The 24533-nt window shown below is 37.2% G+C and overlaps 1 protein-coding gene across 5 annotated transcripts; it reads right to left on the bottom strand.

Moving 5' to 3' along the window:
• Window positions 1-4377: 4377 nt before the first annotated feature.
• Window positions 4378-24533, bottom strand: LOC105059865 (uncharacterized). 5 transcript variants are annotated; one of them, XM_029260399.2, is made up of 9 exons: window positions 24377-24491; window positions 22657-22733; window positions 20699-20922; window positions 12849-16130; window positions 12432-12674; window positions 12166-12324; window positions 7625-7783; window positions 5154-5294; window positions 4378-5018 (listed from the first exon to the last, which is right to left on the bottom strand). In XM_029260399.2, exons 4-9 carry the CDS (start codon window positions 16002-16004, stop codon window positions 4761-4763), a joined length of 4116 nt encoding a protein of 1371 aa, XP_029116232.1. In that variant the 5' UTR covers window positions 16005-16130; window positions 20699-20922; window positions 22657-22733; window positions 24377-24491; the 3' UTR covers window positions 4378-4760. The 5 variants fall into 5 exon arrangements, with proteins under 5 accessions (XP_029116232.1, XP_029116231.1, XP_010941646.1 ...); XM_029260398.2 differs by having other exon boundaries at window positions 12849-16142; XM_010943344.2 differs by lacking the exon at window positions 20699-20922 and having other exon boundaries at window positions 24377-24532.

Genomic DNA, 24533 nt, shown 5'->3' on the forward strand with positions numbered 1-24533 from the left:
AAAATAAAAATACATGTTTAATTAAATTAGGGTTATACATTATTGATTGATGGGTTTAGATGAAGAAATAATGCATAGATCGGATGGATGTGGCATTGGAGAAGGAAGGGAAATGAGAGACACAACATGCACACACATAGATATGCATACATAAATGCATATCTGGTCCGTAGCAGACAAAAAGTTCAAGCAAATGTGTAGCATATTTCATATCTTTTGTAATTGATCAGATGTAGTGCTTTTATATATATATATATATATATATATAATTAATATATATTAACATAATAGCCATCAAATTTTATTAAGAAGAAAGTGAGTATAAAAAAAAAAATCTTCCAAAACATCAACTGAAATTTGAATTTCAAATTTTCCTCGACCACTCCAACAACCAACATTAAATTTTAAAAATTTCTCCCTATAACATTCATTCAAATTTCAAAACAGCCGAATGAAACCATCGACCGTCAAAGATTAAGATGGTAAAAGGATTGGAATGACAAGCAAAGAGAAGAGCATCATCAACCACTACACCAGACGAAGCCGAGATCAGAAGACAGCAACAATCAGGCAAGGGACAGGGGAGAGAGCTGGTCCATCGAAGAGAGGAAGGAAAGCCCGGCCTTCTGTCTTCCAACGCCCATCGGAGGGAAAGATCTATCGCCTATCGAAGCTTGGCAACACCCCGCAAAAATCTCGACAACAATAAAGACAAGAGAGGGAGAGGCCTCAATCGGGTGGGGGGAGGACCCTGCATAACACTGGCAACAGACAGCCAGAGGAGGGGAGGGAGAGCAGGGAGTTTGATGTGGGTTTCAGAGAATGACCCACCGGCAAGGGGTCTCGACAACACCCCATGAAGCCCCGGCATCAAACAGAGAAAGGAAAGGGAGAGGGGCTCAACGTGGGGGGATCCTGCAACATTCCGATAGCAGACAGCCGGAGGAGGGGAAGGAGAGCAGGGGGCCAACTGTCAAAGAGAAAGTGGGCTCGGCACCGACCATCAAAGGGGAAGTGGGCTCGGTGCGGTCAGCACCGACCGTGAGAGGAAGAGAAGAGAGGGAGGGAGAGAGAGAGAGGCCCAATGCCGACCGACAGAAGGAAAGAGAAAAGGAGGGGAGAAGACCCTGCAAAACACCGACAGCAGATGGCTGAAGGAAAGGAGGAAAAGCAGAGAGGCCGGCATGGGTTCCGAAGAATGACCCACCGCCAAAGGAGCTTGGCGACACCCCACGAAACCCCAGCACCAAACAAAGAAAGAGGAGGGAAAGGGGTTCAATGTGGAGGGGGGGACCCTGCGACATTCCGACAGTAGACAGCCGTAGGAGGGGAGGGAGAGTAGGGAGCCTACTGTCAGAGGAGAGGGGTTTAACACCGGTGGGGGAGACTCTGCAACAATTTAGCAACAGACAGTCGAAGAAGGGGAGGGAGAGCAGGGGGTCCGGCACGCCAGCCATCAGAAGGGAAGTAAGGCCCGATGCCGATCGTGAGAGGAAGAAGAAGAGAGGAAGGGAGCGGGACCCGACATCAACCGATGGAAGGGAAGAGAAAAAAAAAGATGGGGCTGACAGCCACCGAAGAAAGGAACAAGGAGAAAGGGAAAAAGAGAGAGAATGAGAGATAAAGGAGGAAAGGAGAGGGGCCCAACTGCCGACGTCAGTCCACAAGAACATCCGACCATCGGAGGAAGCCATAAGAGGGTGAGGGCTCAACCGTGGGGAGAGAGGAGAAGTGGGTTCCAACAACACAGAAAGAGAAAGAGAAATCAAGGGAGAGGGAGAGAAGAGAAGCCAGCTTCTGGCGAGAACAGTCGGAGTAGAAAGAAAAGGAGAGGATGGGAAGAAACGGGACAGAGAGAGAGGGAGGGAGGGGAAAAAAAAGGAGAATGAGAAAAGAGAGGGGCCGACGGTCGGTCGGAGGACAAGATCCGCCAAAGGAGTCTCTGCGCTCGAAAATTTTTACTAGAGCTTCTCTCTTTAAACCTCTCTAGAGAAAGAAGCTCTGGCCATATATAATTATATATTATATAGTTTGTACAGCATTGCTTCCTTGCAATATATCACCCGCTTCAAGATACTATAGTAGTTACTGTAAATTAGAGCAATGAATTTTCTCTAAGAGCAGTGTTGGTATCGGAGCCAAACTTTTCCTTCTTGCAAAGGAAGTAGTAATATCTAATAGTAGTCTATAGCCTATTGAAATCCTCAAAGTCAGGTTCAAGGTCTCCTTATTGTAGATGCTTATTGTTTCGTTATGAAACCAAGAGGGCATTTTAGAGCTATTACCAAAGCTAAACTACCATTGACAAGCTATCACTCAATGATTGATACAAATTATATATTATGGCCAGGCTTATTAAGTTCCTTACTAAAGGCAATAATATGCATGATAATCAAGAAAGACCAATGTTTACATTAAAGGTATGCTTCTTAAGAACATATTTTCTACATGTTTTGAGCTCCGAAAAAAAATATATTGAAAATTAAAAAATCATTGCTCTCAAAAAAAAAAAATTTATTAAAATATCAATTAGACAAATTTGTCATCAAGTCTTCGTTTTATTTAAAATCAATTATTATAGTGGAGAAAGAGCAATAGGTCAGATCAGCCTACAAAAACAAAACCGTCTCTCCATAATTAGATAATTAAAAATTATTTATATTGATTTTGTCTTAACAACCCATTGATTGTTAGAAAAAGGAGATAGATAAATTCTATCTAAGAATGAATATCATGATCTTTGATAGGACTTATTCACATCACCGTAAGATCATTTGCCAACCTTGTTTGTCCCAGAGACTACAAGAATAATTTTTTTTTTTATTCACTTCATGTTTAATAGAAGCCAGCCTTAGGCAATGGGTCTTGTGCTTTCACTACACTTCCAGATTTTTCCATCTTCTTGACTGATCCATGTATAGATCTTAAAAAGCAGAACCTCAAATTTGATACAATGTAGAACTTGAAAAAAAAATATTATTGTATTCCATGTTAACACTATTACAAAGCTATGATCACTATTGCAATGTGAGAAAAGTAATCCATCTTAACACTAACTTGGAAGAAGAATAAGGAAAAAAAAAAAAACCCACTTATTCCACTTCTTTTCAGTCAAACAATCATTTAAGCATATGAAATATATCATTTTTCTTAGAGAGGCAAAATTGATATTTTAAAAATATTATTACATCAAAATGCTCAAAATTTTCATCTCCTAACCTATTTATCTCATGTAACCTAGGAATAGCTTACTCTTATAAAATCATAGAATAATTTAGGATGCATTTAGTTACACTTTTTAATTTTTAATTTTTAAAAAATATTTTTTATTTTTATTATTAAAAAAATAAAAAAATAAAAAATATGTTTGATAACTATATTACTATGAAGCAAAAACTAACATTTGAAGATGACAAATGAAGAACTCGATGAGAGAGAAAGATTCAAAAAGAAAGAGAAAAAAGTAAGAAGATAAAGAGCTCAACAAGGAAGAAAAATTCAGACTCTTTATTTTTTGATTTGACATTTTAGACGTGAAGAAACAAAAAAAAATAAAAAAAAATTTAAAAAAAATATTTTTTTTTTGATTTATATATAAAATAATTATTTTAATTTTTTTATTTTCACTTTTTGCTTCTCATGCTGTTATCAAATATTATTTTTTAATTTTTATTTTTTAAAAATCAAAAAATAAATATAATACGGCTAACCAAATGCACCCTTAGAGATTTCCCCTCAAACTACTCCATTTAACCCAACTACTCCAGAGTTTTTTCCCTGCTTCCAAACCAAGCCTAGGGAATTAATAACACTTCTTCAAGCCAACCATAGGAACAACTTTATTATCCCAAAGCATTTTAAACATGAAGTAATTATACTCCATGAGAAATAGACTTTATCGGAAATAGTGGAGCCCAAGAAACCACAAGAAACTAAAATGGATAAAAATCTTAAAACTCTGGAAGGGGTTATTAAAATACATTTCTCATCCACTAGAAGAATATTCTTCTTGAATGTCTGATACCCTGCTTCTATACCAATAACAGAAAAAGGAAAAGAGTAAAGCTAGACCAACAGATATTGCATATGCTACGGATGTAGCTGGATACCAACCATCCATCTTAGACTTTGAAATAAATTTTATAGAATTAATAAAAGAATTTCGAACGAATAAAGAACTCTTAAAGACGACAAAAAGTCTAAAATGAAGTATGCTCAATCTGTACACCCCATGTAAAAGTAAATCTGTGGCAATGGACGATTATATAAACCACTCATGGAAGAGGTAAGTCATTTGAAGACGATCACCGAGCTTTTGGACCATATTACACCAGAGGCTAGGCCCAAAAGAAAAAAAGATAGAAAAGGTTGACTGCATTCTTTTCAGCAAAATATCAACTATATTTCTCAAGCACGGTTGCTCAGATTGACAAGGAAACAGGAATACAAACTCGAAATGCGGCAAAGCTAGTTGCATGCAGTCCCCTCTACTGCATACAATAGGGTAGGAATGAATAAAACAAATTCCTAACCTAAGCTTAAAGTTCTAGGTTTTCGCTGAAGCCAAAAGACAGTCCCCAACCTCGACTTTCACTGAAACTGTCAAAGCTGTCCCCTGATGACTCTGAAAATCAAATTTGCACCCCAACTTTAACAGCTAGGCTACAGTTGTGGCTTCCCCCTTGTTTTTTACTTTCAGCAAGGAAAAAAAAAGCACTGGATTTACATAAAAGACAAAAGCAAGGAATTCACAAACCATGCTAAAACCTCTTCCCAAGAATAATGCCAATGATTATGGACACCAGAGCTACTCCTAAGATGAACTTAAAGGCCATTAACCCTGAAGGCTCTGGAGCAGCATTCACGGTTGATACTGTGGGAGTAGTCTGTGCAGTCTGATGCACCCCGTCGCTTCTTCTCTTGCTCCTTTTTGATGGTTTTGAAGAACTCAGTCCGATATCTCTGGATATCACCTCTACTCCATCCTTCAGTTCAGCTTCTAGGATTCCATCCTTAACCTGCAGACAAACAGAAATGGAGAATGCCAAGGAAAAGAATCATATTTTATTCCTCTGTCACTTGATTACTTTGTCAAGCACGCTCATCAAAACAAAAGGGAAAGATTGTAATTCAAATTAGTGAGTTACACTTGCCTCCTCCGTAGATTTGGCAGTTGCCAACTTGTTCTCAAGTTCTGCAATCTTCATTTCCATCTCAACTGCTTGACTCAGTTTATGTTTCAAATCGTCAAGCTCTGTATTGACTAGGGCAAGTTTCTTGCCTTCTTCTATAACCTGCATGTTGCAAACGAGCGTCTTGTATAAATGCTAAAGAGCTTCCTGGAACAATTGAGATATATTAAAAAATAAAAAGAAAACAAAAAAGAAGAAATGAAAAAGATTAAAAGTGGTCAAACCCTGATTACCTTTTTTTTTTTTTTTTGAGGGAAAGTTGGGCATTGCCTAACTGAATATTCATTAAGAGATGGAAAAAGCATCCATGCAGAGAATAAAACATAACATGCATCTTAGGTAGGGTCAAACCATCAAAACCCTGAAAATCACCAAAAAAATACACCAAATTCCCAGTTTATGAAATGCTGGGGAAACCTCCTGACTTTCTTTGTCTGAAGGTAGTTGTGTCCTTGCAAACTGTTCGATTCTCTGAATGAGATGAAGGGCCAAGTTTTTTTTTTTTTTGGCCGAAAAAATCCTCGTATTCAACTCTAACAATACACACCAACCCCTTGGAATCACCAAAAAAAAAAATATATCAGTTTATGAAAAGCTGGGGAAATCTCCTGACTTTATCTGAAGCCAGTGCTGCAAACAGTTTTGCACTGTTTGATTCTCCGAATCAGATGAATCGCAAAGTTCTTCTTGCAGAAAAAGTTCTTTTATTCCACTCTAATCATACCAAGAAGCCACACAAACAAACACATCCCAGCCTCTCTTCCATCTTGTCTTGATATTGCAAACCCTCATTACTCTTGGATTTGCTTGACTTCAGGATTTATCTGTTCTATCAATTGTCATTCTTAACAAAACCTCATTAATTGTAACCTCAACAACCAGCCCAGCGATGAAACTCAACTTGCAATTCTCGGCACAACCAAGCATCCATTGGTTTTAATTTTTTCCCTCCTTTCCTTTTTCAGTCTGAGCAGAACAGGAGAGGAGTTAACAGCCTGTTTCACCTCACAATCAGTGAGAATTTGAAAGCTGGGAGGTAAAATGAATCAAGTCCTAAATCTGATCAACCGTAGCCAATTGGCCCAATTCTACTTCTTAATACAACGAATATCTAAGATATTCATTAAAGATGTTTGAGATTGATTTAACTAATTTTCTGAAGGTATACTTTAATTTTTTTGGAGGGGATGTAATATATATTCTTCAAAGTTCGATCAAACTAGTTGCTACCACTTCATTTTCTTATGTTTCTGAATTGGAGACTGTACCCATACTGTACTAGAAGAGAAAATATACCCATTAAACAAAGCAGAAATATAATCTTTGCCTTTCACTATTTCTATTTACTTTTTTTCTAAATAAGATTATCAATTTTAGAAAGAAAATTGACATAAATACTATATAGTATTACAAGTCTTAGATCTCAGAAGCATCTGAGATGAGAGGGAAACTTTTATATACATGCAAACATTACTGTTCACTGTTCAAACTTGCAAAAAGTCCTGATGATAAGGATTGCAGTACGACAATTCTTCCTATATTGGTTACCTTAGTAGAGAGGACTCCTCATAGGACATACATTTGATGACACAAAGCTAAATATACAAGGAAAGCAACTTTAAATGACAACCACACACAAGAACACAAAACTATGGATCAGGTTGGAGTGGAAGAAAAGATTAAATTAACTCATTGTGGATAAGGCATTCTTAGACCTTAATACCATAAAAAAGAAGTGCCATGCATGAAAAACAAAAGTTAAAAAGATAAGGAGATACATGAGAAGATAGAGAAAAGGTGTGTTTGCTGGAGTACTCATGACTAATTATAACATCTTTAGTTTGTCCTCATGATGATTGACAGAAGTAACTCCCTTTTTCTTGCAAAATTATATTCTTCCCATAAGATTTCAAAAGATTTAACCTCTTCTAGGGTCTCAAGAAAATAACATCCATGAAATTTTGTTTATTTTGGGATTTTATCATAAGATGGATTTTTCGTTTTACTTGAGACTCCAAAAGAAGAAGGGTTTCCATCCTTAATCAAGTTTTATGTCTTGCAAATTGAAGGTCAAGGAAGCTTGCTGCAATAATTTTTTTAATAATAAAAAAAAAAAACAAGAAGTTTGTTTTTGACATCTAAAATTATAATCAAAAAGATGCAAACAAGGGATAATGTGAAGATGATATCTTAGCTTGGAGATTCCAAGAGATTTGCTGGACTTCATGGCTTGAGGACTTTTGTAAAGATTTATTGACTTGTGAAATCTGGTATATTATTAAGTGTAGAGAATATGAAACCATAAATCCTATTTTCTATACCAACCTTCTTTTCAAAGTAGATGAGACATCTAATTTCATAAATTCCTCTGCACACAATGCTTTATAGATAGCTAGTTAATCAATCTCGCTAAGAGAAGAACAAAAGAAAACCTTTTCCTTGTACTGCACTTCAGCTAATTGCAGCTTTTGCTTAAGCTCTTCAACTTGGTTTTCCAGTAATGTGGCATGCTGATTTTTAGCCTCCACCTCATCAAGTGAATTCTTCATCAAAGCTTCCCTTTCCAGCTCCTTCATCAAATCCAATTCTTTCTGTCAAAAATAAAATGCACTTCAGGTTTGCTTATAAGCTGATGGTTGACGGGCTTCGAAAGAATTCAAAAAACACAAAAAAAATGAAGAAAATAATAAAAATATAGTCACATCATTATGTTGCAGTTAATGCTTTGACTTAAAAATAGTGATCATAACCCACAAACCTTGTTCCATATTTCCTGTAAATTTTTCTTATTGGTTTCTATCTAATGCTAATCCATAATCATCACAGGCTATAGTCCAGATCCTAATCACCAACTCCATCTTGCTTTTCCTAGGTCTCCACTTTGCAACCCTTCCCTAGATATTTAAAGCCTTTCTTCTAAGTTGGATTAAGTCTAGTCTTCATCTGCATGATCATTTCATCTTAATGAGTTTCAATAACTTAATCATCTTATCCTAGAAACTCTGAAGTTTCCTCAAAAGTAAGTCCCTTGTAGTGTCCACCATACAGCCTAGAATACATTTGCATCTATAGGTTTTGGCGCAAGTACTATCAGATGGAATTTTACTCTATTATCATCATCTAGCTAGACTCACATACATGTGCTTTGCATGTTAGCTTGCCTTTATTTTTCCTTGGGTGAAAATAGTCTAACCAAAAACGTATTGGAGACTTGATTTAATTCGAAAACGCTAATAAAATGATGCTGTACCTCTTAGAATATTTTTGTTGGTGTTGAGGAGGGAGTGGGGGGGGGGGGGGGGGGGCGACTTTAGTTCCATATCGGCTGTGAGTCAGAGGTATACCGCCTTTTATAGGATTGGAGTCCGCTCTTCCCTCAAGAGGTGCCTTTTGGGCCGAAGGCCTAGAGGGGCAAAGCTGTGTGGCCTGCATGATCAAAGCAGACAATATTTCTTGCGGGGTCGGGACCAACGGCTCCTCTTCCGACTATGAGCTCGGGATCCCCTGTCCACAACGATGGCTCGACACTGGCGCCCATCGTGGGGCCCTCCGATAGATAGTGTCTCTCTGACTAGAGAGGCTACTGTTGAGGGGGGACTTTAGTCCCACATCAGCTGTGAGTCAGAGGTACACTGCTTTATATAAGATTGGAGTCCACCCTTCCCTCAAGAGGCGCCTTTTGGGCTGAAAGCCCAGAGGGGCAAAGCCGTGCGGCCTGCATGGCCAAAGCGAATAATACTTTTTGCCGGATCAGGACCAACGGCTCCTCTTCTGATTATGAGCTCGGGTCCCCTGTCCACAATGATGGCTCAACAGTTGGTATGGTTAGATTGTAAACATGTGCTCTAATACTTGATTAAATCTCCTGTTGGACTCTTATCTCCAAGCTCTTTTCAACCGTGTTCTCTGAAAAGCTTTTAGGATCTCATTATTGCTATTCTACGTCTAGCGCTGCAAATCTCAACCTGAAAAGCATCCTTTATTCATATAGCATCTCTTGTACTCTTTTCATCCACCTCATCCCAAAAATGTCACATAACTCTTTCCTTTGCTCCTAGATTTGTTGCTCAGGATTTTTTTCCCTAAGACAAATAAATGGTTTATCTCTCACTTTAACCTCCAATGCTATAGAAGTTTTAGAGCAATCCCTCCCAGAAGTTGATGCCAATAACACACCATTGGAATGTGTCTTATTTTATTTTTAATTTTCTGCAAGCATCTGATGACAATTTCCTTCTTAAGTCTTAACTTTTCTTTCCCCACTTGATGCAAACGTGCTTTTTAACATTAAATTACTAATTAATTTCTATGTGAGGAGGAATAAAGAACTTTCTTCCTATCTATTTGCTATGTGAGGAGGAATAAAGAATGCACTTCTATCTGAGGCTAGACACTATCCATTAAAATCTGACAATGAACCTAGTCTATTAAAAATACATCCCGGCCAGCAGATTAAGTTCTTAATTTCTGTTTACCCATTTAAAATATTTAATCATGTAAGACTTATCTATCAAAAATCTTGTTCAATCTTTGAGCAAAAGCTTACTTGAATTTAATCAACATATACCCTCATGTATTTAGTATTTATGAGGGTCAGCCTTGACGGAACAGTAAAATTGTTCCATTGCAACCAGTGGTGGATCCAAAAATTTTGCTTTGTGAGATCAATATAAAATAAAAGACAAATAATAAGAATACTAAGAAGCCGCAGGCAGAGGGAGGCAGTCAGGTGGAGGAGCCATAGGGGGAGAAAGAAGAAAAAAAAATATTATTTTTTAAATAATAAAATATATAAAAAATAATATATAATATCTTAAATATTCTTTATAATAAAATATTATAAAGGAGCATCGTAGCAAAATCTTATTTGATATGAGTAAAAGAAAAAGAAGAAGATAAAAATAAAAGAAGCTAAAAGAGACATATCTTATTCAAATTGAGAAAGAGACAAAAAGAACAAATGGTTTTCTATTACATTTGGATTGATTAGGGCATGAAAAGTAGATTGATGCGAGATTTAAATATAAGAGATGGATGAATAGGGACCATTGGGTTAAGGTGGAGCATTAAAAAATAAATAGAGAAGTAATGAATAAAAAAGAAAGAAAGAATGAGAGAGAGAGAGGGTGAGGGTGAAAATGGAGTGAGAGAGGAAAAGAGAGATGGGATATGTGAGTCATTAAAGAGAGAGACTGTGTTATTAAAAGTGCGCCTAGGAAAAGAGAGGTGGGATATGTGAGTCATTAAAGAGAGAGACTGTGTTATTAAAAGTGTGCCTAGGAAAAGAGAGGTGGGATATGTGAGTCATTAAAGAGAGAAACTGTGTTATTAAGGTGTGCCTCAAGCACAAAAGGTGCTAGGCACAAGGGCCGTCACCTCTGTACCCCCTAAATGATGCAACAACCCACAGGCGCACGCCTCTGCACTGGGGCCGTCACCTCTGTACCCCCTAAATGATGCAACAACCCACAGGCGCACGCCTCTGCACTGTTCAGAGGTGCAATGAGGTCAGTTATACTCTTAATTTTTAGTTTCTAAAAAATAAGAAAGATCAGTTATAGTACATAGGAAAGGTCAAGTACATAGGAAAGATCAGTTATAGTATATAAGAAAGATCAATTATAGTACATAAAAAAAGTCAGTTATAGTACATAGAAAAGGTCAATTATAGTACATATGATTCCAGCAAGTATTAATTTTTAGTTTCTAAGATATAGGAAATATCAGTTATAGTATATAGGAAAGGTAATTATAGTAAATTGGGATTGGAAAGACATTATTGAAAGTCAAACGGGCTTTAAAAACCTACATAAAGCTCTTGAAATTGCAAGTCTAGTAGACAATCCCTAGTAGACAATCCCAAGTGCAGCTTGTAGATGAATCAGAGGAAGAGATAGATGATGAGTATGAGAAAGATAATGTCGAGGAAGAAGAAAAAAAATGATTAAGCTGGTTTGCTTGATGATGATGAGGAGGAGGAGGAGAATTAGCCAATTAAGAATTTAGAAAGCACTTATTTGATTGTTTTTGGATTAGAGCTAATGTTTACATGCTAGACTTCTTGCATATAGTTAGATTTTTTTTTTCTATTTTTACTTTTTAATAACAGAATGCTAGTTTTTACTTGCTGGAATTCTTGCCTATAACTAGTTCTCTGTTTTTCTGTTTTTGGTGCCTCACTTCTCTCAGGTGCGCGCCAACACCTTGCGCTTAGGCTCCAGGACCCCTAGCGCATAGGTGCGCCTAGGCCTTTTAACAACACTGAGAGAGAAAATGTAGGTGATAAATATTTTTTTTTATCTTTTGATGTGGTACATTGATATGGAATTTAAATATTAGAGGTAGACGGATAGGGTTGGAAACTTTGGGAGAGAGGTAGGACATCACATGTGCGTTATTAAAGAGAAAGAATGTGGATTATAATTATTTTTATTATGTGATCTTTTTTATCCTTTACTTTTTCAAAATTTTACATGAGATATGGGATCAGTTCATAAAATTAATGGGTCAATTATGGCTTTTCTTATTAGCATATGTATATATGTATATGCATATGTTTAATATTTTTAATTTTTGTGGTGGGGTCAATTGACCCCCCATTTCTTAGGATGCATCTGCCACTGATTGCAACCTGAGGGTGATAGGTTCAAAACATGGAAGTAGCCTCTCCTTATACAGGGGCAAGACTGTGTGCATCTGACCCTCCCCAGACCTCACAGTGGTGGGAGCCTCATGACTAGACTGCCTTTTATATCCTGCTAGCATCTATATCTAAAATCGTAGCTGATGAGTACACTATATAGGCGACCAGAGCTGACACAATACCCTCTCACAATCTTTTTTCCTACCAATTATCAACTTTCAACTAAAATCAACATTAAAAATGACTTGCTATCGAATGGATGGTTGCTCACATTTGACAGATAACTAAGACAAACAGGAAATCAGTTTGATACTATAATGAAAGAGGAACCTGCTCTGTTATGGTTTTGTGAGCAAGATCTAGTTCCTTTTGGATTGCTTTCAGCTGTTCATATAACGCATCTCTCTCATGGAGTGTGCTTTCATGCTCGTTCAATTTAGAAGTTAGCACTGCTTCTTTCTCAGCAGCTGCCAACTGCATGCTTTCAATCTGAAAAGACAAGGGCCCATAGAAAAACACAGTCTCAGTAACTGGTCTTTATAGTTATAAACCTACTCTTTTTGAAACAAGAACTAGTTTTAAAATTAAAAGAATACCTTCTCCATATATTTATTTTCGGACAATACCAGTTGTTGCTCAAGTTGTGAAATCTTTGGTTGAATCTGAGATTTTTCAGCTAATTCTGCCTTGAGATTTCCCACATCAGCATTGAGAGAGGCTTCCCTTTCTTTCTGTGCATTCAACTGTCCTTCCAGTTGGACTACAATTGCTTCAAGTTCTTTCTTAGCATTTTGATACATTTCGTGGAGCATGTTGTTTTCTTCGATAACAGAGGTAATCTGCGATAGCATATCTTATGTTAATACATTTCTCTTGTTCAGTTGCTTTTGTACAAACATTTTATATGGTACAACATGTTCTTAGGATAATAAACCACACTTCAATTTCAATATCCACAAGTTTGACTCTATAAAGATGCAATATGAAAATTATGGATGTATATAATTACTCACGTGGGATTGGAGTTTCTCTTTCTCAGAATCAAATTGTTGCATCAGATCCTCTAGTGTTTTCCTTGAAGAACGAAGCTGTAAAGATGCATCTGCTTTCTCCGCAATGGTTATGTTCAATGCTGTTTGTAGCTCATCCATTTTTGTCTCATATGTTGCCAGCTTCTGAGACAGACTCAGATTTGTACCTTCTAAATCTTCATTCTCAGATCTGAAATGATCGACCTTTCTTTGCATTTCCTCAGCAAGTCCTTCCATGTTCTGTAACTTCAACAGAGCCTCCTCTAGCTCAACCTTCCGATTTTCTGCAACAGCAGCTTTTTCTCTGACCTGTTCTTCGAAAGACTTTAGCTGAGCTTCAAGCGCAAGCAGTTTTTCATGCAAGTTTCTGGCATCAGAATCTCTCTGTGTGAACTTCTCAATAGCTTCATGTAGTTGGACTTCGGTTTGTTTTATATGGGATTCAGTTGCTGATTGGAGTTCCAAGCCTCTTGAATGTTCATCAGTTAATTTTGCTATGGTTTTCACATGAGAAGCCAGTTGTTCAGCAGTTGCCTCCTTCTCATCATGTATCAAATTCAGCAACTCATTAAGTTCATTAACTTTGCACTGATAAGCTTCCAGGTCCTCTCTGAGCTTTGAGTTCATCCCAGATAACAATTCATTCTCAGAAACTGACTGTTCAGCTTTCAGATATTCTTCAGAGACTCTTTGCTTGAGCTCCTGAACAGTACTCTCAAGAGCAACCAATTTTATGGCATTTGCCTCCAATTCTGCTTTCAGTGATGCCACTTTTTCAGTTGCCTCAGTTGCCTGATCTTGATAAAATGCTGCCTGCTCTTCAAGAGACTTCAACTTTTCATTCAACTGTTTAGCTTCTGATTCCTTTTGCATAAAGCTCACAGCTGCTTCTTGAAGTTTTAATTCTGAGTCTTTGGCCAAAGACGCATGTAATGATTCTAAGTCCAAGTTTCTTGCAACAGCTTGCTCTACTTCTTTATGTCGATGCTCTAACTTTTCTTCAGCAGATCTAAGCTTCTCCAGTATATCGTTCTCTCTAACACCTGAAGCCTCAAGCTCTTTCTCAACACTTCTAAGATTCTCTTGTCCAGATTTCAACTCACTTTGCAAGACCACAATCAAATTTTCAGCTTCTAAGAGCTTTTTACCAGAAATGTTTGCCAAGTCTTCAAGATTCTTCCTTTCTACAGTAATGATGTTCAACATATCTGTCAACTGCCTCTCCTTTTCATTTGCAGCTTGCAGCAAAGCTTCAAGACTTGCCGATTTTGTCTGGAATGCTTCTAGCTCTGCAGAAATCTCAGAAATTTTGCTACCGTACTGCTTTGATTCCACCTCAGCATCCCTACGTTTTGCCTCAGTGGTGCTCAGCAGTTGTTCTAGCCCCTGTGTTCGGTAGTTAGCAGCTTCCAATGATAGCTCTAATTCACCTACTTTCTTTGCACCATCCTCTGCTTGGGAATGAGATACATTAACTAACTCTTCCAGTTCGAGATTGCGCTGATGCATGGCAGTAGCCCTATCCTCATGTTCTGCACATTTTTTGGCAAGATCCTTCAGCTCCTGTTCAAACTGAGAGTTTCTAGAAGAAGAGTTACTCAAAGAGGATTCCAATTGGCTGATCCTATCTTCATATGCCTGAAAATGGCATTTTGACAGTGCACTTTCCTCATCAGCATTTTTTAGCAGAGCGACGAGCTCTGTCATTTTCTTACTGAGTTCTTTAATTTCTCTTTCTGCATCAATGTTTTTCACTTCTGCAAGGTTTAGTTGTTGCTCAAGCTCCATTTTCTGCTTCTCAGTAGATGCCAATCTCACTTCAGTTTCCCTCAGTTGTGCTTTCAGGTTATCTTCAGCTGCATTTGATGCTTGCATTAAATCTTCAAGCTCAAGGCTTCTCCGGGTTGCAGTCTTAGCAGCTATGCTGGACTCTTGATGGAGCCCTTTGAGAGATTTTAGAGTTTGTTCCAGCTCCTCTTTATATGATAATGCTTCTGAGAGAAGTGAGTCTGTTCTAGTGAAGTTCTGGTCAGAAAGATTCAACTTAGCCTCTAACTGGCTGCAAGTTTCCTCCTTCATTGACACTTTTGTGTTAAGGTCAGCCACAGCAATTTGAAGAGTATCCCTTTCACCTGTCAACTTAACCAATTCCTCTTGCAGAGCTAATATCTCCATGTTTTGGGTTTTTAAGCTAGATTCAACCATTTCCTTTTCCTGCATCTGTCCTCGAAGTTGGAACTCCACTTCCTCCAAGTCCACAAGCTTCGCTTGGAGATCTTCTTTGGTGGCAGAGAGCATATTTTCTAATTCAAGCACATTCTCTCTCATTTGGTGTTCAGAAGCCTTATGGAGGTTTAGCTCTTGTGTCAGTTCACGAATAACAGCATCCGTAGTAACAAGCTTCTGCTCCAAATCTGTCACTTGTGATTTTGAAAGCTCCAAACTTTCCTGAACCACTGAAAGCTCCAATGCTGCACTTCTAAGTGCTTCTTCAACTTGCTGATTATCTGCAATCTTATTGTGGAATCCCTTCAGCTCTTCTTGCAAATTACCCATCTGGTCTTCCATCTCCTTCACATTCAGTTTTGCCAGTTCCAGCATCTTCTCGAACTCTAAGGCTCTCTTTGATGCTAATTCTGCATGTGTATTTCTCTCATTGCTAAGTTCTTCAAATTTACGCACCTCGCCTGTTGACAACACCAACTCTGATTCAAGCTCCTCCATCTTCTTTCTTGTGCTCTCCATCTCAACAGACAATCCATGGAATGCTTCCTTCACATCAACCAGCTCCTTTTGCTTCATATCTAGAGATCTCAATGCTTCTTGGAGTGATTCAAGCTGCAAATTATGCTTCTGTTCAGCTTCCAAAATTTGTTCTTTCATCCTCTTCCCATCAAGTTCAAGTTCCTCACAGTACTTGTTCATTTTCTCTAATTTCCCATTTGCTAGGTCTACCTCAGATTTTAGCAAGGATTTTTCAGATTCTGAATGTTGTAGTTCTTTAGTTACAGTTTCAAGCTGGAGCTCAAGTGCTCTTATTTTCTCTTCCATTGCTTGCAGATCCAGATTAGCGCCACGCAGGGTTTCTTCTACTTCTGCTATTGGTTTGAGCAGGTAGGAGCTTTCTTTTACATCCATTAATTCCTTCTCTACTTTTATGAATTCCCCATCAGATGCAGTCCCTTCTTCTTCTTCTTTGTTTCCTCGTCTTCTTTGTTGGCATGGATTGCCATTGACTAGGCTCTCTCTTTCAGCTTCATCTACCTATATGAGATCCTTGTTGGAAATGACAAGCAACATTATAATAATGTGTATTTTGTATGATTTTCTACAGTTGCATTCATGTTCAAATTAAATATGTTTAACAGAGTTTAATGTGGCTTGACAATATAAAGGTTTCTTGTATTTGGCCTTAGACTTCCATATAGGCATTACATTTAGCAACTATGCAAAAGATAAAAGAGGCATGAATAATTCATGTGATATTGCATGTGTATCTAAATTCATTGCCTGTTTTCTTCATTCATTGAGATACTGCAAGTAGAGAACTAAACAACCACTTCCTTCAAAAGAGAAAAAAAATGCGAACAAAACAAAGAGAGGACTTACACTGGTCCACAGTCAGATCTGAATTATGCAAGAACACAACAATTTTTGCCCTGTTCTACTGATGCTTACAATGACAACGATCATGATTGTTTGAGACAAGTTTCTAGTCAAAGATGCCATATCTTTATATAAGTTTTGATTCAACATTTTAATGAAAATAACACATTTTAATAACTTTCATAGTATCTCCATGTATGTACACCCCTCCATAACAAAGTACACAAATATCATGTGTGGCCCTAATACATCTTTCATGAGTTTGATCATGATTAATGCAAGTCTGAATAATAATTTCCAGTAAATAGCTACAAAAAAAAAAAAAAGATCAGCATTTTTTGATTCAGCAGAACATGATGACAAGATCAGAAACTTAATCTTACCATCTGGAGCTATCAATGCCCTATTGTTGACATTTGGAGAGAAATCCAGTCAATACATAGTGATGCCCTATATTTTTCCTTGCAAGATAAAATATATTCATAGTCATATTCATCAAAGACCTGATCAATGCATCCTTTTCATTTTACTCTTCCAAGGGTTCTCAGATCATGTTACATCTTGAGTCCTAAAAGCATTTGTCAGACTGGATGTGATCATGGTGTACAAATGCTAAAAAAGATTTCTTATTTTGCAATTTGTCTTACTAGGAGAATCTTCATAACTTAAATAATAGAGGGTAAAGTGGCAAGTTCATAGGGCAGAATCCAGCACAGCAAGCCAATCTCAATTAGGATTTTTTTTTTTTTAAGAGAAGACTCAGAATAATTCTGAACTTGTTCAAAGTAAAGAAGACACAATGCTCTAAACAACAGAGTTTAACTTATCAATCGAAATATTCTAATTTTTAAAGGGATTTTTTTTGTAAACATATTCATTTCCCTCAAAAGTCCCAAGCTATGAAGCACGGACATGAATATGAGATACAGAATCAATCTGAATGATATGCTCATATGCATGCAAAAATAGAATATATTATGTATTTAGATGTGGCAATAAATAAATAAGTAAATATTTAGAAATAAATAAAAAAACAAATGGTTAGAAGTGAGGGAGAAGAAGATTGTGCTTTGTTATACCATTATGATAAAAGTGGAAAAAGAAAATCAACTTGGAATTGGCTCAACACTCTAGAGGCCTATGAAGCTCGCCTTGGACCCACCATACTGGCTACCATATGGGAGGGTTTGGGTCTAAACCACCATGGCATCTGCCATGACCTCTCCAGAACAATGCCAAAGAATCAACATCTCAAATACATTTTGTGATTCTTAAAATAAAAAGGAGAAACAACTCCTACAATGTCTAATTGGTAGATAAACAATTTCCTCTGACATTCCAAATTGGTAGATAAACAATTTCCTCCAACATTCCACAAATAATTCTTATGTGCCAAATGTGTTGTCTTGATGTAAGAATGATTGGTCCTCTTACATGCTTGAAGAAGAGGATCATGAATCCAACCTTACAGCTAAGATAGTTGGCTCTACTAGAACAATGCCAAAGAATCAACATCTCAAATACATTTTGTGATTCTTAAAATAAAAAGAAGAAACAACTCCTACAATGTCTAATTGGTAGATAAACAATTTCCTCTAACATTCCAAATTGGTAGATAAACAATTTCCTCTAACATTCCACAAATGATTCTTATGTGCCAAATGTGTTGTCTTGATGTAAGAATGATTGGTCCTCTTACATGCTTGAAGAAGAAAATCATGAATCCAACCTTACAGCTAAGATAGTTGGCTCTATTAGTTTCCGACCATGCCAAAAGTTGGGCCGACCCGAGTCAAGCCTAGTGCAGGAAATAAGTATCTCCTGTCTCTTTGTTTCATTTAATATCCATCACAAGGTCCTCATATGCATACTCATTCATCTTATAAATAATTTGTTGAATTCTATACTACTTCACCAAAATTCCTAAGAATCTATCCAGGTGATCACTTATGAAGTTATCAGCATCTTCCACCTTCAGGTCTTGAAATGTTGCAGTCAAAGAACACACTCATTGAAGGAGGGTGAACAGGATAAAAATGGCAACACACTCATTGGAGGAGGGTGAACAGGATAAAAATGGGTTAAGTTCTAAGACGATATATAGGATATGACCTATCACAGGAAAAGCACCCTTGGTTCTTCAAAGAACAGTGAGAAATGGTTAGATATTTCCTTGTTTCCAAAGCAAACCAAACATCACTATCTCTAGCGCTGGTAATATATGGCTCATCACCATCTAAACAGGAATAAATGATTGAAAATTGTGTTGACTTTCTTGGCACAGAACTTAAATTCAATCATAAATCTTCCCTCAAATAGCCTATGGCCTAACAGAATTTGTAGAAGAAACTTTTTGGAAAAACCTTTTGACAGAAAATGTAATGATTCCAGCAAATTAAATGAACTTCTTAATCAAGCAGAAACTGCATGAAAACTAGAACCTTGAATATGAGAACAGGAAGGAGTTGTAATTAGGGATCTTTATAATTGCGAATAGTTTTCATAACATGGTGATCTTTCATCTTGAATGAATGACAAAATGATCATGTATTTATTTTGAAAAAGCAAACAGCGAGAAGAAGGAATGGGAATTATGTCATCAACTTGGAGTTCATACAAAGACAAACAAGAAATGCACTTATACTAGAGTCGAGTTAGAAGTAGCACCTACCGACAAAAAATAGGTTTTGGGATCAAAGTTAGGTCCAAGCTAGGGCCAAATCTAAAATCAGAAAGGATCAAACCTAGATAAAAAATGGCCATGTCACAAAAATAGAGGAACAAGGAAATCAATGCGCTCATTTATCATGAACATTCAAATAACATTGAAGTCCATGAACCATGCATTAGGCATTAACAAAGAGATATTATTTAAATGGGAAAGTGTACTTCTCAATGAAAGGGATCTCATGTGATACAATCTTAGCAGCATGAGAATTGCCAGAGGATGTCAAGTAGATGCAAATAAAGCATGGCCCAATTAAAACAACAGCAACAACCCAATATTTTGATTTTTTTTTTTTTTTTTTGCTTGTTTAAGACATTCAAGTGAAGTTTATTGGCAACTTAAACGATACGTGCCTTTATCCAGGTCCAAAGGCCATATTTAATGCCAAAGTAAGCCTGAAAAAGGAATAAAGGCTTGTTATTTTGCCATTGCAGACAATCACAGAAATCAAGAACATTATTAGATGCTTGGAGAAAAAGAGATGGAAAGAAAAAGGAATTTTGGACACCCAAAGAGAGCTTTTGAAACTCCTATTCGATCAAAGTAGTGGGATTCCCACTTTGTAAATTTCTCATTGAGCACCATACTTTTTCCACTTATCAATTTTTTAGCAGGGATAGGGACATTCCATTTGGTGCAAAAGCAAGTAAAAGTGGTGCTTTTTGATTCCTACTAATTTCTTCAGGAACATTGGTGGTATAACCTTTGTAATTATACTAATGAAATAGAGACCTACATTTGATTCCCACCGTTGATTGTAGTGACCTTCAGCACCACCTTCATATCATCTTAGATACAGAAGACTAATAGATTTTTCGTTATCAAATAGTAGAACATTACCATATCAACCAGTATAGATATCCAAGCCTTCTTGCCATTCCGCTACCATCCTTTGACCCTTGCTGACTTCAAGGACTACACTTGTCATTGTGTGTACAAAACAGTTGAGATCTAATTATTCAAGAACCTAGTTATATTCAGTCTCCTCTTTAGATCTAGAGTGTGTATCACCTCTTATTCGACATCATGCCTCTTTCAATACAGAAGTCTGTCCTTTCATGCTATCCTTCATAATCGTTGCTCCTTCATATCCCAATGGACATCCATTTCCTTTTGAGGTCAAATGAATCAATATTTCAAAAATACATTCAGTTTCCATTAAACTAACAGAAAGAAATTTGGATGATTTAATTAGCATTTTGGCAAGAAAACTCGGAATATCCTACTCTACCCAGCAAAATCAGAACCATTATCCAATACATTTTAAATCACTACCCATTTATCATCATCTTAGAAATGCTGCTGCATCCCCATATATTTCTCTTGGATCCAGCTTGAATGGATTTGCAGCTCATCTGCAATAAGCAACTACTTCATTGGAGTACAATATAAGAAACAACTATTTCAATTTTTAATTAGAAGTTGAATCATCAATAATCATATTGCATCATCTGGAAAATGAAAAGATGGTTCTAATCACGATTAGCTAAATCTCTACCAAATTGTCATCTTCAAGCAGTTAATTATGCCTTGTGAATGCAATAGCACATTCAACCATAGCTTCAACAGTGGATATTGCTCTTTGCACCGAGCCAAAATTTTCTTTTGTCACCAGAACAACTTCATATCTTCCACCACAAGTTCTCTGCCACAATTGCTAATGGATTGCCCTTTGATCTGGCACAAGCTATTTTGGATTGAATCCCCAAGATCCAACATGATCTGCCAAATGTAAGCAAACCATGGATAAAAAGCAAGCAATGTGCAAAAAAAGCAAACAACAGCAAGGCATGGATGAAGATTATGCAATCAGCAATTCCACTCCAGATTTATCTGTGTCCTAAGTAAAGATAGACAAAGTTTCTTATCGAGAGAAAAAAGAAAATGCTGACTTAACTCTTTGAAACCAAACAACACTCTTTGCTTTTACTGTAAAACTCTCAACCTTAACACCATCTCTCCCCACCTGCTGAGGAAGCAACCACATTGGAAGACCTATTGTCCTCTTTCACCCTCTCATCTAAATGATCCCCAAACCCATTTCCATATTTACATCAAACCATACAGCCATTTAAAGTTATTTTCCACAATCATGCCGCACACCAGTTAGCACTCGTTATAACAACACCTCAAAACCAAATTTTTAAAGGCTTAGATTCAGCATATTTGTGATACTGCAGGTCTTTGTTACTCTCCATATATGCATCAATTTGCAAGCCCTTCTTTCTCGCAGATTTTTCTAAGCCAGCTGTTTCAGCATTCTTATTGTTTATACAAATAATTACACCTCATTCATTCATAAAATAGTTCTTTTTTTAATTCAAGTGCAATCCTTGTGATGCATTCAGCTTGCAGGTAGGTAGGAATATAACCTCTAGACGATTAAAGTGCCAAATAATAATAAATCCAGATACTTGATTTAGAGCAAATAACGGGCTGCCTTAAATGCCAGTGCCTATCTAGCATGTTTTCATGGAGGAACCATCATTTTATGATGAAAATATGGTCTTGAGAAAAAAGAGACAAAGCATCAGATCATTTTTTTGATAAATGATCTTAAAGTGAAGGTGCATAAGGAGCACATACAATTTCCAGAATAGTGTCAGTAATGAGCATGATACAAAGAGTTTGCAATTCAAGGAGAACAACTTTGAGCCATCAGATCATTTCAGGGTCCGCCGTACCACCCCATACCGGATAGTACGGGATGTACCATACTATATCAGTACGCCAAACCACCCCATACCGACACATCCATACCATACCATACAGCGTATTGACATTATTGTGGGATTTTACCGGTATGGGGTCCGGTACCGAGAAGGCGAACCTTGGATTATTTTATTTGCTCACTACTGTAGTCCCTGTACACATCCGGTCCCATGAAAGCATGTCACTAAGAACATGGAATATATGAAGTATTACCCATCAAATCAAGAATATCTTATAATATTGGTGGAAAACAGACCATAAGGTTCTATTTATTAAGCTAGGCACACTCGACAAGAGTGATTACACATGACAAAATAACTGGGTAAGCTTGCCCCAGAAAAAGAAATAAAGAAAGATGCTATCCGCATTTTGTTCAAATCTAAGGCTTTGTTAGATAAATGTTCATCCATGATCATATCCCACAAACATTATAGACTTGTGCAAATTACAGATTCTATGCAAACAAATGTACTCTTTTTTTCCAAAACAAAATGGTATGGAAATTTCGTAAGCGCACATGAATTGGGAGACCCAATACAATTATTTCAGGCCAAAACCAAAAATCCAAACCAAGAAGTTTCAGTAGGAACCCTGTGATTATGGTAAATAGTTTCAGACCCAAACCTCTGGACTGAACAGCCTAGCTCATTCAAGCATAAGATTTCTTTTACAATTCCTTGGAATTCATTGTAGTTCAGTAACATTATTAGTATTATATGTTTTAAGAAAGAAAGAAATGATTACCTTTACATCAACCTTGTGAAGCAACTTAACTTCGACTTCTGTAGAGCTTGCATGTGTCTCTCCTTCCATTTTAGCTCCTGCGGAATGCAAAAACATAAATGCCCCACTGACCAATTTATGCATCCAAAATTCACCCATGCTTAAAATATTCATGTACATATATAACAATAATATGACTAGATTTCAGTATTCTAGCAAAAGAAAAATGATCTGTCCAGCATTCACATATCCCATATATGAATATGTTGTGTGACAAAGGTCACTTACTAAGCTAAACTAAATAGCTAACATGCAGTGCAAGCTTACAACCGCACAATAATTCGAACGATACCACTCCTTGCCACTGAAGGTAAGAAGCAAGGTTGTCATAGTTTTCCATTCATCAGGCTCAATCTCTCTCAGAATCTGGGCTTCAGCAAATGAGGGCCTTAAAAACTCTCACCGTTATATATTAAAAAAATGTACAGTTCAAGATTTCATGTAGTGCACTTCATTTGATGGGCTTCGCTAGATGATTTAAATTAATTAGAGCCGTCTGATCCGGTAAGCCCCAGAGTGCGTTATTCACATGCACCGCACGAACCAGTTAATCCGATTATGCTCATCATTCCAAAGCCAATCTCAGCCTTTCATTTGTAGAGGCAGATTCCCATTAGGGAACTAATCCTGGGTGGGACTGCGAGTGCAAGATAGTAATCCTGGGTGGGACTGCGATGGAGGCCTTAATGTGTATACGTGTCAGCTGGATGGCAGCAAAGCACGTTACCTGACAGTACGGCTAAACTAGCTGATCCCGCGAACCGCCTTTAATTAAAGAAAGCTCCAACTAATAATTCGATATTCGTACGGTCAGGAAACTTTAAACGACGTGCTCGGGTTGATTGATAAAACCACCCCAATGAATGAGAAGACTACACCGTCCACCAGCCTTCTATGGTCCCCGGATGGACTTCAGTGAAAGCAAAGACAAAAGCCGCAAATTTTCCATTTTCGGGAGCATTTAGGGAACGGAAGCATTGCCGGCTGTTTCGCGGCCGACCGGGGGCATATACGGAACGGACTCGTAGAAAAATTAAGATAAAGCTTCCGATCACCGGAAGAAAAAAAAAAAACCCAATATCGAGCATTTTGGGAACGGAAAAATCTAAATCCCAACAGGAAAGTTAACACGGGGAGGTCGAAAAGGTAGAGATGTAGTAGTAGCAGTCCTACAGCAAAAAGCAAGGAAATTCCAGGAACAAATAATTGCCACTACTGAAAAAATAGAGAAAAAAATCGAATTAAATCGATTTTTTTTTCTCTTTCCTCTCTTCTGAGATCCATCGACGAAAAAAATCCATCCAATCTTTTCCAAAGCACTTAAAAAAATCGATAAAAAAATTTAAAAAGAAAACACAAAAAGGTGAACAAAAACGGAGAGATTTCCAAGACATGTAGCGATCCCATCTTTGTTACAAGAACGAGAATACGATCAATCGCTAAAGTCATAATGATCGATACAACGATTGATCAGATCATCATTTCAGACAAAAAAAACTTGATATCCAGTTCTCCAGATCGAATATTGAGATAATAAGGAAGAAAACCAAAGCAAAACATTAGTGGAACTCAAACTAAAAAATCAAATATGAAGGAAAAAACTGCGGAAAAGATCAGAATATACTCCAAAGAATCGAGACGAATCCAAAAAAATTGAAACTTACACAGATCTCTTGCTCACCTTAGAGATCCAAAGACGATCGCCTTTCAAGAGGATTTCTTCTTTCTACTCTCTGTCTTCGTCTTTTTATTGCGTTTATGGAAAGAAATCGAGACGGATTGAGACGGCGAAGATGGAACGAATCTTTTATACCATGGAGAGGCAGTTGAGAGGTAAA

Source organism: Elaeis guineensis, chromosome 10 (genome assembly GCF_000442705.2).
Source record: "Elaeis guineensis isolate ETL-2024a chromosome 10, EG11, whole genome shotgun sequence".
NCBI classification, from domain to species: Eukaryota; Viridiplantae; Streptophyta; class Magnoliopsida; order Arecales; family Arecaceae; genus Elaeis; species Elaeis guineensis.